General features: G+C 45.5%; 1 protein-coding gene across 1 annotated transcript in view; it reads left to right on the top strand.

Annotated features, from left to right (window-relative positions):
• The first annotated feature begins 189 nt into the window (after positions 1 to 189).
• Positions 190 to 16757, top strand: part of gstcd (glutathione S-transferase, C-terminal domain containing) — a 37694-nt gene continuing 21126 nt past the window's right edge. The window contains exons 1-5 of the mRNA XM_060047585.1: positions 190 to 330; positions 442 to 863; positions 1358 to 1801; positions 3679 to 4002; positions 7185 to 7278. Coding sequence (XP_059903568.1) covers positions 450 to 863; positions 1358 to 1801; positions 3679 to 4002; positions 7185 to 7278 — 1276 coding nt within the window. The 5' untranslated portion in view covers positions 190 to 330; positions 442 to 449. The remainder of the gene's footprint in view (positions 331 to 441; positions 864 to 1357; positions 1802 to 3678; positions 4003 to 7184; positions 7279 to 16757) is intronic.

Raw genomic sequence — 16757 nt, 5'->3', positions numbered from 1 at the left:
TATTTTTCCATTTCACAAATGTAACATTGATCTCACGCATTATTCTTCAATAATAATTATTAATCTAGTAGCCTAGAATTTTTTAAAAATATTTATCGTGGACTATTTTACACTTTAGTATAATATTGGTGTGCCGGTAGAGAGACCTGGCAGCGCACGGGGGCACTGTAGAGCCATCAAAGCCTATGTAATGACAGAGATGTAAGTAGAGGAAGTGGTTCAACACATAACGTGGTTTGAGTTTGAGGCTGGGCAATCGGTTACTGTAGTCAAGTTAATCAATATATTAGTGTCATTAGTCTCCGATTCATTATTTAATTGGCTCGAAAGGTATGTCACACAATATAAAATGTTGACATTCATTCTCCACATCCAATATTGATCGTTGGCAATAACATGATTTGTCAAACAATTAACCCATGTCTTATTATTTCCTTGTAGTATCTACAATGAAGTCCGAGGATCAACGACAGCATTCTCTCTATTTAGAAGTCTCCTTCGATGATGATGATGAGCCATCAATTCCCTTGCGCACCTCAATTGTCCTCTTTCTCATTTCCTACTGCAAGTCCAATTCTTTTAAAGTGTTTCTCGTCAGTGCCCGGCCAATAATTGCTCACACCTTGGAAAACCATGTCATAGTAGCAAGTGATTTTTCTGTAGTCCAATTCGAAGACGTACCTGCGTTGGCAAGAGGCTGTCGTCTGCCCGTAGTTTTAGATGAAACGGAGATGCATTGCAGAGCAGGACTGGCTGTGGTCCTTCGGCACATCATTGACAAGACGATGGAGGCTGATCCATCCCGGAAGGATGTGCTAGAACTGTTAGGCTTCAAGAAGACGTGCCTCAAAGCCTGTGCTGAGGTAGGCTTCCATGCACCTCAACAATACAATGCATGAATAACCTTAGTATTATAATGGAATTGCAATACAATGTTATTACATAAATCCATCAAAACAGTGCTTCTCTTTTAAGTCTTCAAACATAGTGATGAATCAGACATGGCATGTGTTTGAGGGCATCCCATAACCACATTATATATCCGTTTATAATGCCCATCCCGCCACCAATTTGGTGCTGTCACCCACTTATTAGTTCCCAGCCATAGTTTGAAAATCACTGGCCTAGAACCTAGACAATTGCAGCCTATATTGTCAATAAAGACTATCTTTCATCCACACCGGGAAAACTTGTTTTTGTTGCACCTTTCAGACAATCGAGTATTAACCAGTACTCTGTTCATTGTGTCTTGTTTGGTCATTTAAAATGAAAAGTTCCTTGTAATGTGGAGATGGTAAAAGGGATAGCCGGATGATTAAAAAACCCTCTTTGTTATTATTCTCTTCTGTATGATCAGGTAAGCCACTGGACGAGGCTGTGTGAAATTGGCATCCCCTGTGCTGTGGAAGAACACCTCCAGAACCCGACTGATCCCTCACTCCACCTCCCTGAAGCCATCCTCCACCTAGAGAAAAGGCTTGGCGAGCCTGTCAAAGTGCACAACGACGACAAAATACGCAGACAAAAACTCAGAGAACAGAAGCAGCAACAGAACAAGAAGAAACACTGCAAAGAAGCCGAGGAAAAACAGGCCACTGAGGCTGGCGAGAGCCTTGAACTCCGGGCAGCTCTTGCCAAACTCTCCGTGGAGGATGCGGTTCTTTCTCCCGCCACCAGGGAGCACTGCGAGATCAGGAAAGTGAGGACGGCCGACCTGCCTCCGCTGGAGCACGTGTTCGCCGAGGGATTGTACTTCACCCTGACGGATGTGGTGCTGTTGCCGTGCATCTATCACTACCTGGTAATGACCACCGCGCTATCATTTATTACATCAATGTCTCCTCGTTTAGAGTTGCCTCCTGTAATTACTTCTGCTTTATTAATATTAAAAAAAATATTGGAACTCAATCAACATGAGAGGCTATTAGCTGATATAGATTTACCTATTTAAGTGTAGCCTACATTGTACAGTGGAGTACTTTGGTGGGGAAAAAACGCGCAGTAGCCTACAAAGTGGATTACATATTACACATATACTTGAAACTTTGGTACTGAGCGCAGCTGCAGTTAAACAGTGAACAGTTAGGTCTGGCAGAGAGGAACCATCTACTACTGGCGTGTGGTTTTCCAGTTCATCTTCAAGTGTTCAAGTGTTGTCAAGCGTTTTATTTCCCAAAATGATGTTCCTAAATCAATGCTGGTACTTTTTTTTTTGTTTTTTTTGCAATCTTAGTTTTTTTTTGCATAGTTAAACTATTCTTATTATATGTCCCAGTGTTATTATTATTATAATATTCCATAGTCGACCTCATCAAGTTGTTGGTCCCGTTCACACCCACAGTGCATGTTCTGGCAACCTCTGCGGTTGGGTTGTTATGCTGGTATAGCTATTTGGAACGCACCACGCAGGGAGAGCAGATCTTGGATGAACAGCTGCGTTGGACTTGGCAGAGGGGACGGACCACCACTGGATAATGATGTGTGTGTTTGAGCTTCCATTTCTAAAATGGCTCTTTGACTGTTATTTCCTCCCTCTTCTCTGGGTAAATATCGAATGTCAGGAGTTATGAGGTCAACAACAGACCGTCACTAATGATGGTTGGAAAACATCCGAAACGGTTGAACAGTTAGGTTGTTATGGGGAGGTGTGTGGACCACATGGTGGTTTTAATTCGACTTTTGTCCGTGCCACCCACTGCTAGTTATGCTTTTCAAACGCAGTTCGGGAGTTTGGCACTGTGTGTTTTTGTGCATTTTTGGTTTGCGCACACTCTCGGTGTCTTGCTAAGGAGGGCTTATGTAAGGCTGGCTGTGGTTGCCCCGGCTCCTGCTGGGAGGAGGCCCGTTAATATCACTGCCGTCGTCATCATCGCCTCCCCGTCGAACCTCATGAGCCCGTCCGTCCCGCTCCGGACTACTGTGGGAACGGAGTGGAGTCCTCCTGTTCACTGGTCAGCTGTGCTCCACTGGTCTCCAGTTTCACACTCTGCCTAGCGTGTCTCCTCTCCCAGCGGCTGCCTGCGTCCCTGGGGCGCCCCTAGCCTGCCCAACGCCCACCTCCCCCCTCCGCTCGACTCTCCATCCCACCCGCCCACTGCGCTGCTATTCCACCCAAACACCCCCTGTTCACCGTATCGCCTCATCCCTCTCGCTCTCACTCTCTCGCTCTCACTCGCTCGCTCTTTATCCTTTACTTCATCCTCAAACAGAGTGACAGGACATGGTCACTGTTCATGTATGTTTGTGTGTCTACATTAAGCACACACACACATACACACACACACACACACACACACACACACACACACACACACACACACACACACACATTTTATGTACTTTATTTGATTCCACATTACATATCATTTTAGGAACCAAATGTGATGAATTATCCAACAACTATTTGACCAACAAACATCTTGTTATGGGAATGCATCATTAAGGGACACACACACACACACACACACACACACACACACTCACACTCTTTTCTTTCACCCTTCCATGTCTGTTGAAGGGAGGGTTATGAGTGTAGTGGAATAAGGGAGGGGGGGGGGATGCAGTGAAACCTGTCCATCCCGCTTCGTTGGATGGACATTTTAGTCACATTCTAACCTGTTTATTCAACCTCTTCTTCCCCTCTCCCCCCTCCTCCTCCTCCTCCCTCCTCCTTCACAGTGTTCCCTCCAGACCAACTCTGCCCCCAGCTCCCTGTCCCGGCTCCCCCTCCTGCTGGGCTGGTACCGCCGGGTGCAGGAGGTCCCGGGGATCCTGGCCGCGAGTCAGGCCTGCGGGATGCTCCTCTCCTCCCCTCCTCCTCCTCCTCCTCCTCCTTCTCCTCCTCCAGCTGAGGTTCCCCCTGGGGGCATCTCCACCACCCCTTCTCCGGCATGTTCTGAGACGCTCCCCGCGGAGGCTGGCGGGGAATCGGAGGAGGTTGTGGAGAAGTCCTCGGAAGTGGCCTTCATTGGGGGACCAAGACCCACCATGACGAAATTGAAAGTAAATAAACCGGTTTACTTACTTTCGCTGTGTGTTTGAGGGTGAGGGCGTGCATGTGTGATTGTGAGTGTGTGCTTGGGCACGCCCTTGTATGTGGGGGGGGGGGGGGCTTTCGGTAAGGAAAGCCCCCCCCCCCCCAACATAGAAGTGTGCGCCCACCAAACACTCCCACAAGGTTGTTTGCCCATAGTAATCCATGGATGGACTTGAGAAACCCACCCCCCCCCCACCGTCTGTGGTCTGTGCAGAGCCCTGATGAGGGCCTGGAGTGGCCTACATCCCTGTAATTTAGTCCGGTCTTTCCTGCTGATTGTTCTCTCCCAAAACATGGCGCAAAATTATTGTTATGAGCTACGCAAGAATGCTCAATGCTCCAGCGCATTCTTTTCCTATTTAAAGTTAGGTACCTTTTTTAATTCCATGCTTTGCCCGCCATCCATAGAAGAAAAACCCACACTACTTTCGTTCATCATTCATATTTTTCGCAGTTTCCGAACCAAAAAGAATGAGAATTTCTTTTAGGACTTCCTGATAGAAGACAATGTAGTTGTACTCAACAGTCTGAAATCCCAATCCGTTTCCTGTGACTGAAGGGAAGGATGTAATGAATGTAATTATAGAGCAACATGGCGTTCCCCGCCGGAGCGATCCGTAACGGATGAATTAGTGCAGGTATCACAGGCTAGTCTCTCCCAAGGTGTTCGTTGACATCCAACCCCCGTCCAACACTTGACGAAGGTCTATACTTACTTCCTGTTCACCATTCATGCTAGTCCTTTAGCTCAGCAGACACTTCCCTGTAAGCCGCCTGCAGTGAAGCAGCTGCATGGCATGAAGGAGCAGGTTGGTTAGTTGGGGACACTTGACTCAAGGATGGCCTCCAGGTACACTTCGGACATCGGGAGGGGATCAACCCAGGTACCTTCTGAGGGTCGCCTGAGCCTCAGAAGGTACGCCTGAGCCATAGCTCCAGCCTGCCTCTGAAACACATCTCTGTGGGTGTGCAGAGTGTAGTCAAGGGGCAAACGTTACAAGTACCCCTTCCCAATCCCTTCAAGTAGACCCCCTACCCTGACCAGTCTCACAGATCAACTTAGACACACACACAGACAGACAGACAGACAGACCGACAGACAGACACATTGTGCTGGGTGCCTTAGTGGGGTGAGCTGCTCAGAACTCGGCAAGAAGCGGCTGTCTCCCCACTTGGGGATGAACGAGGAGGACCGGGCTGTCTGAGTGTGAGGCCTCAGCCTCTCCCTGCTGTAGTCCCCTTTGCTCTGTAAGCTCTGCGCTCTCCAGATAGATCAATCATCGATTTCCTGTTGGCCTGCCATCAAGAACAATACCTCGAGGGAGGAGGGGAGGGGATGGGAGAGTGGAGGAAGAGGGGGAGGAGAGGCAGGGGGACAAGGCGAGGGAGGGGGAAGGGTGCAGCGGGGAGAGGAGGAGAAGCTGATGAGGGGAAAGTGTTTCGAGAACTTCTGGTCAACTTTGGATGGGGGCCAAATTGCAGGGTGCGATGTGCGCAAATGGAAGCTTTCGTGTGCGGTAAAGTCAAAACATGGATGGATTTGACACACACACACACAATGATCGCAATTCTTTGCCTACCCTGGGGGATTAGCAGGCTCGCCATGTGTCGCCTTCATCATGTCTGCCGTGCAGCTGTTGTACTGGCTTAGCCAAGGTGTCTGTCTCTGTTTGTCTTTCTGTCCTCTCGCATGTCAGCCCGTCTGTCTGCATCTCCTCACATAAGTCTGCCTGGCCGTCTGTCTGCATGCGTGGGCGTCTTTTGGCTATGTCTGTCTTTTAATTGTGTGTGTGTGTGTGTGTGTGTGTTAAGATACACTCTCCGGATATTATTTCTGGCTCGGTTGATGGCCTTGATGATCTGTAAATTATGTATGAATTTATGAGTTTTTGGGAAGTCCAAATACCAAGCCTTGGCTGTTGATTTCTTCAGAAACTAAACTGTTTGGTTGCCTTCCTCCATTCGTCCATTAAGGTTTTTATGGAATGGTCATCTGAGAAAGCAACAATTTATTTCCACTCTATAGACTACATGAATAATAAATTGTTATGTTATCGCTAAATTCATTGAGAATATTGTTAGGTGTTTGTGTGTGTGTGTGTGTGTGTGTGAGTGAGTTGGGGCGGTGTGTGTATGCCCCTATCTGTGTGACCAGATACTGGGAGGTCTATGTGTGTGTCTATGACAAAGACAGGGAGGTGTTTGTGTGCATGTGTGAGACAGATACAGAGAGTTGTGTGTCAGTCTGAGTGTGTGCTTGCGACACACAGGGAGGTTTGTGTGTTTGTATTTTTTACACAGAAGAGGAGTCGTTTGTTTGCATGTGTGAGACAGATACAGGGAGGGGTTTGTGGCACAGAAAAGGAGGTGCATGTGGGAGCCGGATACAGGGAGGTGAGTGTGTTTTTGACACACAGCGAGGTGTATGAGTGTGTGTGTGCAAGATGCACTTGGACACACTATCCTGCATTAAAGCTAACCAGACCCTCTCCATCTCGCTGTGTCGCTCTCTTTAGCACTCACTTGCACTTTCTCTTGTGCTCTGTCCCTCTCTTTAGACCTAATTTTCACTTTCTCTAGTTCTCTACCCCTCTTTAGCGTGCTTCCTGTAGTTATCCATCCCTCTCTTTAGTGTGCTTTCTCTAGCTCGCTTTCTCTTTCTGTAGCGCTTTTTTCTCCCTACTTACTTATTTCTCTCTCGCTCCTCTCATCTCTTTCTCCACCTTTCTATGTCTTGCTCTCCAATTGTCTCTTCATCCATCTCTCTATCCCCCTCTTTCCCTCGATATATCTTTCCATTTCCCCCTATGTCCCCTCTATCTCTCTCTTTCCCCAACTCCTTCTCTCCATAGACTTTTACACGACATCAGTGTTTCTGCTGTACAAACACTTATTCACTGTCGCGAAGGCACAACGATGCATGCCAATTAAACACCTGCTATGAAGTATATTTAAACTGTCATTAAGATTGCCCACACAGTCTTTGGTGGAAGCAAAAAATTCCAATCACACTTGGCAGCTTGTTGTTTTTTGTTGTTCAGAGCCTCAGCGAGCAGTCCTGGTAAAGAACAGCGTGTGGCGGCCACAGCGGCAACAGTGTTTCTATGGTAACCAGCTGCGTGTTTGTCATCCGTGCGCCACCCTATAGGAGCAGGCCATCGAGGCGGTCTACTCCCCCCACCCCGGCGCCATGCGGACCCTGCCGTGGGAGTCGTTCCCAGGAGCCGTCAACCCCACGGAAGGTAAAGCCCTCACGCTGCCTCTCTGGGCCTTCCCTCCCATCCTGCAATGCGAAGGTGCTCGCGCGTGGCCCAAACTGACACGAAACCCGGAAAGGTGGGCTGCAGTGGGCCAACGTCCAGAAAAGTGCCACAGAAAAACAACCATCTCTAACTTGACCTGTCACTACGGCACTGATGTGTGGAAGTACCTTAGAACTCACTACATGTTGAGGGTTCTTTCTGCGACAAAGTTTTGCTCAAAGAAAGCTGTAGAGACCCTTATTTCATTGTCATTGAATCGCTGCATCCATCAAAGGAGCTTGGATTATCATGTGTGTGTTTTTGCAGCTGGTTTTCGAGTAGTCCGGTGAGAGCAGCTGAGTTAGTGGCCAGAGAAGTGGGGGAAATCACCCTCACAGGAAACCGGATTGTTACGCTGGCGTCTTCTGATGATTTATGATGAATGTGGTGAAAAAATCTACAGTAACAGCTGCTCTTACTACAAACACAACTCGGCTGTTTAGAAAACAGACTCGTGGCACTCCGTTCCTGCTCCCATTATTGGAAACAGTCGGAGCATGTTGAACGGGTTCCCGCGCAGATGAACCGGGAACGTTGCATTCATCGACGCTAAACTAATTTACATGAATCTGGTTTACGATATATGTTATGACACTAAATGTTGTGTGCACACATATATCGTTACCTCTGTTTGACCCCTCTCTCTCTAACTCCCTTTTGTAGTGTTATTAATATTATTTCTCTATCATATATTCCTAGTGCGTCCAATTCACTCGGGTGTCTTGGTATCAACGAGGGAGCCATTGTGGTTGTTGTTGTTGTTGTTGTCGCGCTAAACAGTGACCTGTCGACATGTGCTAAGGCGTACTAGCTTTTCTCGCTAATGGAGGGAAAATATACGGTCTACCCCCCCTACGCTCTGTTTCTATTCTTTCTCTGGTTTTCACCTCTCCCTGTTCCAATTAGTGACATTTTGGTACTACGTGATGGGCTTTTTCAATTAAACGTTAGGACATATACTGATTATTATGTCCACGTAGAGATGTACCATTTAAAAAAAGAATTACATTTGATAGCACTTTCCATTGGTGCGTGAAGAGGGTTGAAGATTAAAACTTATCCTGAGTTAGGAGATGCGGAATATTTTATAAAAGTGAACTGAACCGACATGAACTTCATTTATTATTCATTCTTAGAGATCCATTCAATGGCTTGCTGTTGATAGCTCATAACTTCACCAATATGAGGTTGTGCAACGCTAGCCCTTGCCTTGCACACAGGAACAGCCACCGTGCTGCTGGGAAACGGAGAATCGCAGTTTGTTTTCCTCAGTGATTGTGCTGATTGCATAAGTCACATCCCCTAAACAAGGCTGGGGTCGGATCCCTCCCATGCATCAATTACATTTCAGGAGGTTCATAAGCCCTGGAAGAGCTGCGATCAAGACAAAATGACAACAACCTTTTGTATTTTGATTACATAATCCTTTATCTGTTCAGTTGAAATACTGTACTTTGGAAAGTAGCGTGGGCGGCCCGTCCACTCGTTTGTGTGTTTGTGTGTCGGTGCGTGCTCGTGAGCAAGGTGTGTGTGTGTGTGTGTGTGTCTATGTGCGCAAGGAACAATGTACAAATAACCACAACCTTTAGAATTTCCGTCTCAGACCTTTCTAGTGCTTAGTAGCAAAACTGTACTGTCTGCTGTCGTGTGGGCAGAAGTCTACTCTGTGAGTTTGTGTGCGTGTGTGTGTGTTTGTGTGTGTGAATCATGGACTGGACTACATTTTTATTGTTGTCGACGCTGTGCTTGATAAATGGAGCAGGTTGCCAGCGCCTCTCAGCAGCGCGGGGTGGGAAGGTAGGTGGGCCCTTGTGTTGCAGCACCGCAGCAATTAGGGCGGCGCAGAGACAAGAGGTGCACAATTTGTCCCCAGCGCCGAGTGTGTGGGCTTCCCCCCTGTTCACATCACACTGTATCTATCGCGCACGCACGCACACAGAAATAGATTTGAGAACTGCAACAGTGTTCGTTAAAACCCCTGAAAACGGGAGCACAGGGATGCTCAATACATCTATTAAAAAAACTAAGGCCCCGTCCACACGAAGCCGATTTCATGGCGAAACCGCAAAGGTCTTGTACGGTTCGGCCTTCCGTCCACACGAAGCCGGCGAATCCGCTGACCGAAACCGCAAACTTCTGAAACCACCCTCGGAGGTGGTTTCAAATCTATCCGGTTTCGTTTTGGTTTCGTGTGGACGCCTGAAACCGACTGAAACCGCAAACCATGACATCATCGCCCCACCCCTCGACCTCCTAGCCAATGGCTCTTAAGCCCGCGGAGTCTCAGAAATCACAACAAAAAAGATGATGGCGGACTACAAGCTTGTAATCGTTCTGCAGCATATCATGTCCCTTGTTGGGTTGCTAAGCCATTATTTATTGAGAATCTAGTTCGCCATCGTAGAAGAGCTGTTTGTTTGTGTTGTTAGTGGTTCGGGGGGCAGCCTTTATGCGCATGCTCGCCTCTTCTTCTGGATTTGTGTACCAGAAGCAGCGCCCCTTATGGGCCTGGAATGTTTACTACAGCGTTTCTACAGATCTATCCGGTTTCGCTTGGCTTCGTCTTTACGGAGATACTTCGAAACCGGATAGATCGAAACCGTAACGGTTTCGCCCGTTTCGGCTTCGTGTGGACGGGGCCTAAAACAAATGGGTTTTTTACGCACACCCACACTCTGACTGTTTGTTTAGCTCTGCAGAGGAGCCTGCTAACCTTTTCAATAAAGTGTGTCGCCAGGGCCTCCAGAGATAAGCAGTCAGGGAAAGACTGGGGCCATTGTGTACAACAAGTCTCTTAATGTATGCAGCTGCAGCCTCAATAAAGCTCAACGTATGTAATGGAGAAGATGCAAGTGGGGGTAGCAGGAATTGAAAGAAAGGAGTATGGAGAGAGAATGAGGGATGAGAAAAGAAAGGGGAAGTCAAATAACTATGTTTTGGGAGAAACGGGGAAGAAGGACACCTTGAGGTCGCTGCTGTGTTTTGTCATGTCTTGTGCTGTGAGCTGCTCCGGGGGCTTGTTTTGGTTCAAGGAGATGTGCGCTGTGTTCCCCACTCTGTGTCTGAGGTTACCGGCGGTTGACGGTTGAAACGCTGCAGAGGATCCCCGGGCAGCCATTTGTCTCCTGTCTCCTGCGGTGCCTCTTTGACTGTGACACACAGGTGGTTATTAAAGCCGTTTCAAAATAGACCTTGCTGACGCAAAATGGGGTGTCAAAGTTGAAGCGTTTCGGCGGATTAAAATAAAAATGAACATCTCGGGCTACAAATGCAAACCGGTCCTGGTAAGGATATTTAGCCAGGTGTCGAGATATGTCTGAGAGAAGTTACAACACACAGTTACAACTGACTACTACTTTAGATAATGGTTTCCTCTGAGTCAACATAATGCTAATAGCTCTGTTAGCCGGATTGGTAGTGTCCACCCACGCATTAATTTCTGCATTCAGCCCCATTCACCCCTCTGCTGCCTTCGCTGTACATATAAAATATACATTAAGAGTCGTCATTGTTAGTTTTCATATTTACTGGTCATGGGATTCGAGAATTGGCAAAGCTCTTTGTACCAACATTAGAGTAACCATTGAAACCCAGAGATTTGCTATAATCCCAATAGCGATCAGTGTAGGATTTGAGCTATAAAGGATCGTCTCTCATTCCATATATACAGAGCATATATAGTTTTGATTAAGATTTGCAATACAATATGTGGTCCATCGATATATCACCATTTTATTATTATTATATTGGGTCTAAAAGTTTTTTCAGTTTTAAAGTACAGATAATTTTGAAATGCCCAAATCAAAAGCTATTTTTGGTTGTTTTCGGTCATATTAATGTAGTTCCTGTGACAACTGGCCTTCCAGATGGGCCAGGGTTGGTGCAGTGTATGGATTAGGCGCCGCATGCTGTCGGAGACCCTATCCGAGCCAGTCGGTGGAAAAGTGATTGATGATGATTTTCTTGACGGTTGTTTTGACAGCTGGCACAGACAGTTTGATCAATACTGGAGCAGTTCAAAACGATTTTTCCCAGATTAGTCTACATGACTCATTACTTTTAGAAATATGAGCTAGATGATGAGATCCTTTTTGAAGACGTAACCTCTTAAAAAGCCTTTTGAGGTCCTTATCCCACGCTTATTGCCCACTTATTCTTAAACACCTTGCCAATTTAGAGGAGATGAGGCAATACACCCAACCAATCTTAACCCCCTAGAGACCTTATAGAGTTTCATTTAACCAGTCGGTGCTCTACTAATGTCTCCAATCCAATCCTGATTGGTCCAATCATATTGTTGCAGGCTCCGCCCTAAAATCCCAAAATATGCAAGACGTTAAGCTCTTAATGCCATTTCATGTTGTCTTAAAATAGAGGGGGAAAGTGCTTGTTATGCTCTGGTGATTATGTGTGATTATTATTATTGGATTTTTAAGACGCAAAATCATATAAGACGGAGCGCAGTACAATACAATGGAGAATTCTGACGCTTGTGCACGGAAACACCTACAGAGGCTTATCTGAAAGTAAAATAAAAATTGAACAAATTGTTATTCTGCACTTATTGTTCCCCATGCTGAGATTGTAGAAAGCTATCGTCACTACATACTCCATGGAGTAGGCCATCCATCCTGAACAACAGGGTACATTAAAATAAAAGTGTGTGTGTGTGTGTGTGTGTGTGTGTGTGTGTGTGTGTGTGTGTGTGTGTGTGTGTGTGTGTGTGTGTGTGTGTGTGTGTGTGTGTGTGTGTGTGTGTGTGTGTGTGTGTGGAGGGTGAGGTCTACCACCCGCTGCTGCCTTTCTTAGTTACTCCCAATCAGAGGTAGTAATGGGTAATCTTGTGCCCACCCCTCCCTCCAGACACCTGAAGCCCCCCCCTAGCAGAGACGCTCCTCTCTGCCACTCTCTATTTTGTGGCGACGTTGCGATTTGAATGCAAAGCCACTTGACGTCTTCACACTCTCCGGGTCTCCATAATGTCATTTCATGAATATTTATCCACGCTACCTATGTTTTCTTATTTATTTATTTACTGACATATATATATGCATATATGTAGATATACATAGATATATTTCCTTTCTTTTTATTTTGTTTTGCAGTGCTCGATAATCTCTGTTGAGGTTTCACATCAGTGCTGTGGAAGGGGGGGGGGGGGGGGGGGGGTGCGGGTGCGGGGGACTGGAATCCGCCTGGAGCCAATTTTTTCCGTCCTGCTTTTGGATTACCCCATGTTGCTCGTTCAATTTCACTCGATTCATAATGAAGCAGACTCCAGTGTTTTTTAAGGGCGAGCCGAAGCAGAATTCAAAACCCACCGTTTTTTCCTTGGTGTGTTATATTTATTTTCTCCGGCTCTCCCTTGAAGACAGTTCAAGTTTCCCTGCCTAAGGGGCTTTAAAGTGTGATTGTAATGCCTAGTGGACAGTCGAGGGCTGTCACGGCCTGGTACACAGTGTGTGTTTTGAGCTTTAGCATCTCTCCCGGATTGACTTACCTGGCTTTATTACCGCACGCACCCTATGAATAAAAGATTATTTATCTATTGAAGTAGGGCTGATGGAGAAATACCTGGTCAAAAGTACTTTTTTTCCTGCATTCTCAACACTTTGGAGTGTTTGTGCCTTTGGCTTTTTTTCGCATTCTTCCTTTATCGATTTTATTATTTATTTTGGGCTTTATCATGGATTATCTTGTTTTGGATGGGTCTTTGCTTTTTTGTTTGAATAGCTGATGCTTGATATTTCTGATTCCTTTTTGTTAACTTTGTCCACCTTTTATGTTTGCACACTAAAATTGTGTTAAAGTACAGGCTAAAACACATTGACACTTTTATAAAACCTAACATTGATTAGGTGTGTATGTGTTATATACTGATTGTACTTCATCATTATTTGCAATTTCTCAATGGCTGCCGTGTCTGGGTTCCTTTGAATGCGCTCCAGTGTGCTATTTATTTTTATAAGGACTTTCGCTATACCCTCTCAATGTCATGAGGCAATTATCTGTATTTGGTACATTTACAGAGTCAAATAAATAAAAACAGCATTCAAATCAGATCAAACGTATAACAATAAGCATCACAGGCTTAATTATTTGTTCTGAAAGCTAGCTAGTCATTTGGCAGTTTTCTACTGCGATAACTAGGGCTGTAACGATACACCAGCTCACCATTCAGTTTGTATCACGATCCCCAGGGTTCGATACATCCCACGATTTTTTTAAATTTAAAAAGCGTTTCTATAACACTTCTATAACAATTAACTTAATGTAACATTTAATAACAAATAATTTGGAACACTAAAAAGATTTGAACAGAAAGAATACTATAGTATACTAAAGTATAGCAAAATTAATAAATAAAGAACCAAAGATTGCAGTTGGAGGATAGCCTGGCACCGCCCACCTACCTACTTCCGCTCAATTTTCATTTCACTTCACTTCATTTCACTACTACTTCTGTACAAATGAAATGAAGTACGATGGTCTGGTAGGACCAGGCTAGTTGGAGGATGCTTGCAGGTAGGCAAAAACCATCAACTGGTATTGTGGTTTTAGGTATTGGGCTACGTAGCTTAAAAAATGACATAATCAGGCCGTATAGAATACAACATGTTTAATAGCCTAACTTTCAAATAGATGGGGAAAAAACATGCATGTCTGATTCGCAATAAAGGGGCATTACAAGTAGCATGTGTGTGCGTGAGAATGGCAGTTCGTGTATGTGTGAGTGACGTCAGCGAGTGAGTGGACGAGCGAGGAGAGCGAGCGGTAACAAACGAGTCCGGTAGAATAAAGTACCCAGCCTGTCAATAATCGGTGGCCGCTTCATTTCGACCTATAAGCAGACCAACTGCCGGTCAAAGCACACAAAACACTAGAGACAGGGATCACACGGGCTATTTTTGCGCATTTGGCCCAGGGCATCTTGTCGCAGACTTACGGCATCAATAACTGTACGTCCACACCAGGAGCGACCAAAGCGTCAAAGACGCTCTGGTCGCTCACAAAGTTTCGCTGCGAATTTTTCTGTTCGCTTTGGTCGCTCAAGTCGCTCATGACGTACAATTCAATTATGCAGACGCATTTAAAGGAGCCATGCGTTTAGTAGGCCCTACAGACAGCCATATCAAATAGTGAACTCTCCCATACACCTTGGCCATATTGCCGAGACGGTTTTGCTTGTTCGATAAAGTGCTTCGACAACAAGTAGGACAGTGATTCCCCCCAATATAAAAAAAATCCTAAAATGTAGGCTAATTACAACCGAGAACAAAAAACCCTGCGTGCTGTAGTAGTTAAAATATGTTTCACTGATCTGGATCTGCAAATCATGATCTGCACTCATTCGTCGCATTCAAAACAAATAGACACTGGGACACATGGCTAATTTGCATACGTGCACAGGTCTGGTTGGCTCCGCAAGGCAAATAATGGAACATATCTATCTATCTATCTATCTAGGCCTTTCTGTCTATCTATCTATCAACGCGTGTCTAGTTTTCATGTGATGTATTGTGTGTATTATCCAGTCAGACTTGTTCTGTGTGGTATTGTAGGCTACTGTCCTGTGTGGGACGAACCACCTAAATGGATTCCCGACGATTTGTGTCGTTTGGTATTAATAAAGACTTGACTATCTATCTATCTAGACTATTTAATTAAAAAATATTCACCTCAGGCTCCGTGAATAGTGGGGAATAGAGGGATAAAAGACAAGAGATATATCCCTTGTCATTTATCCCTCGTCTTGTCGATTAGTTTGTTTATGTGACGATTTCAAATACTTTTTTGGTTTTGTTTAAAGCATGCTACACGCGATTGGTTGGTTAGATTGGTGGCATGTAGAGCAAATTATAATGATTCCCGCTTAAATACGAACGTTCTAGATGTAGCCTATAAATACTCCCGCTTATCATCACTTGATATCCAAACCACTATGGCGTTTCGATCTCTGAACTGAAAAAGGGTGGGTTCGTACAACACCGGGTGCCCAGTTACAGCCGCGATTAATACTTCAGCCGACATTTTGTTCAGTGAGTGAATAAAGGTAGGTAGGAACCAAAGTGCCTGCCGATGTTCCCTGGGATCCACGCAAGCGAAGAGCGTCTACATTCCGATTGGCTGTCAGTGTTTGGTCGCTGAAGCGAATAATAGTCATTTGCATAAAGTTAAAAAGTTTTCAACTTCTTTTTGACGCTCTGGTCGCTCAACTTTGGCCGCTGGTAGCGTTGGTCGCTTTGGTCGCTCTGGTCGCTCTTGCCCATAGAAAGTGAATGACTTCCGGCGATTTGGTCGCTCAATTCGCTTCTGGTGTGGACGGACAGTAAGAGGAGCGGTGTCAGCAGACTATTATTTAGACCGATTATTTGCAAATTTCAATCTGACAATTTGACTGGAGAGATACAATTTTGTCTGACATTAAATTTTTCCATTACCGGATAACGGAAACCCTGGCACTAACATATCAAGTGGCTGGATCTGGACTGGAAGGATAATGGGAGTTAGAAAGGGAGTGTCGCGCTTCTGCCTTCTCACACCGCGAGACAGGTTTGTGGCTTTGAGTGTCGCGATTTCGGTTTCGATACGCATATCGTTACAGCCCAAGCGATAACGTAAACGTTTGCTACAAGGGAGATCTAATTGCGACTGGTCTGGTGGCTGGGAGCGCTAACTTTTGCTTAGCCAGTGGTACATTCTAGAACACTAAATGAAAGAATCTCTCCGCCGGATTTTGATCCTGTACCCCTCGATTTCAGAGAAAAACTGAAAGTCCCAAACCGAAAAAAACAACAACCTTTTCACAGATTTGCTTATACTTTTAGTGAACATTTCGGTACGCAGTTATCGCTGAGGGTAGCGAGTTTACCCTCAAAGAAAAAAGGGATATCAAACGAGGTGCTGCATGACTGGGTTGGGACTGTATGAAACCTAGAGGCATCGGCCATGTCTGGGCTCCTTGTTGCTAGAACAGACTAGATCGGACGGATTAATGGTGGCAACACAGCTGTTTTCTCGTCAAACGAGGCAGTGGTCATAATCTGTGCGTAGATTATAAACACTCCCCGAGCTATAGCCGAAGTGCATTGTGGATTGACGAATGTGTCCTTTTTCGAAATTACGGCTTTTCTCGCAATCGGAACAACAAATTTCCAAAATTGTTGTCATATCTCTCCTATTAATCCCCATTGTAACTATTGCAGCAATGTCTCCGTGTGACAAAGCAGCGTCTACAGAAGCGTCTAGACTAGCCCCAACAAAGTGAAATACTACACAAAAGCCTGACTTGCTTCGCACAGTGCCAATAGACCTATCTTTGTCTTTTCTTTTATACTGAAGGAGAGGTACAGAGCAGCTGGATTCAAGGTGTACATGTACGCAGATATTGTCCTCCTTTGATCATAAATGAAATTGCG

Source organism: Gadus macrocephalus, chromosome 3, assembly GCF_031168955.1.
Source record: "Gadus macrocephalus chromosome 3, ASM3116895v1".
NCBI lineage: Eukaryota > Metazoa > Chordata > Actinopteri > Gadiformes > Gadidae > Gadus > Gadus macrocephalus.
Note: the sequence above shows the minus strand (reverse complement) of the source record. Positions and strands in the feature narration are given on the sequence as shown.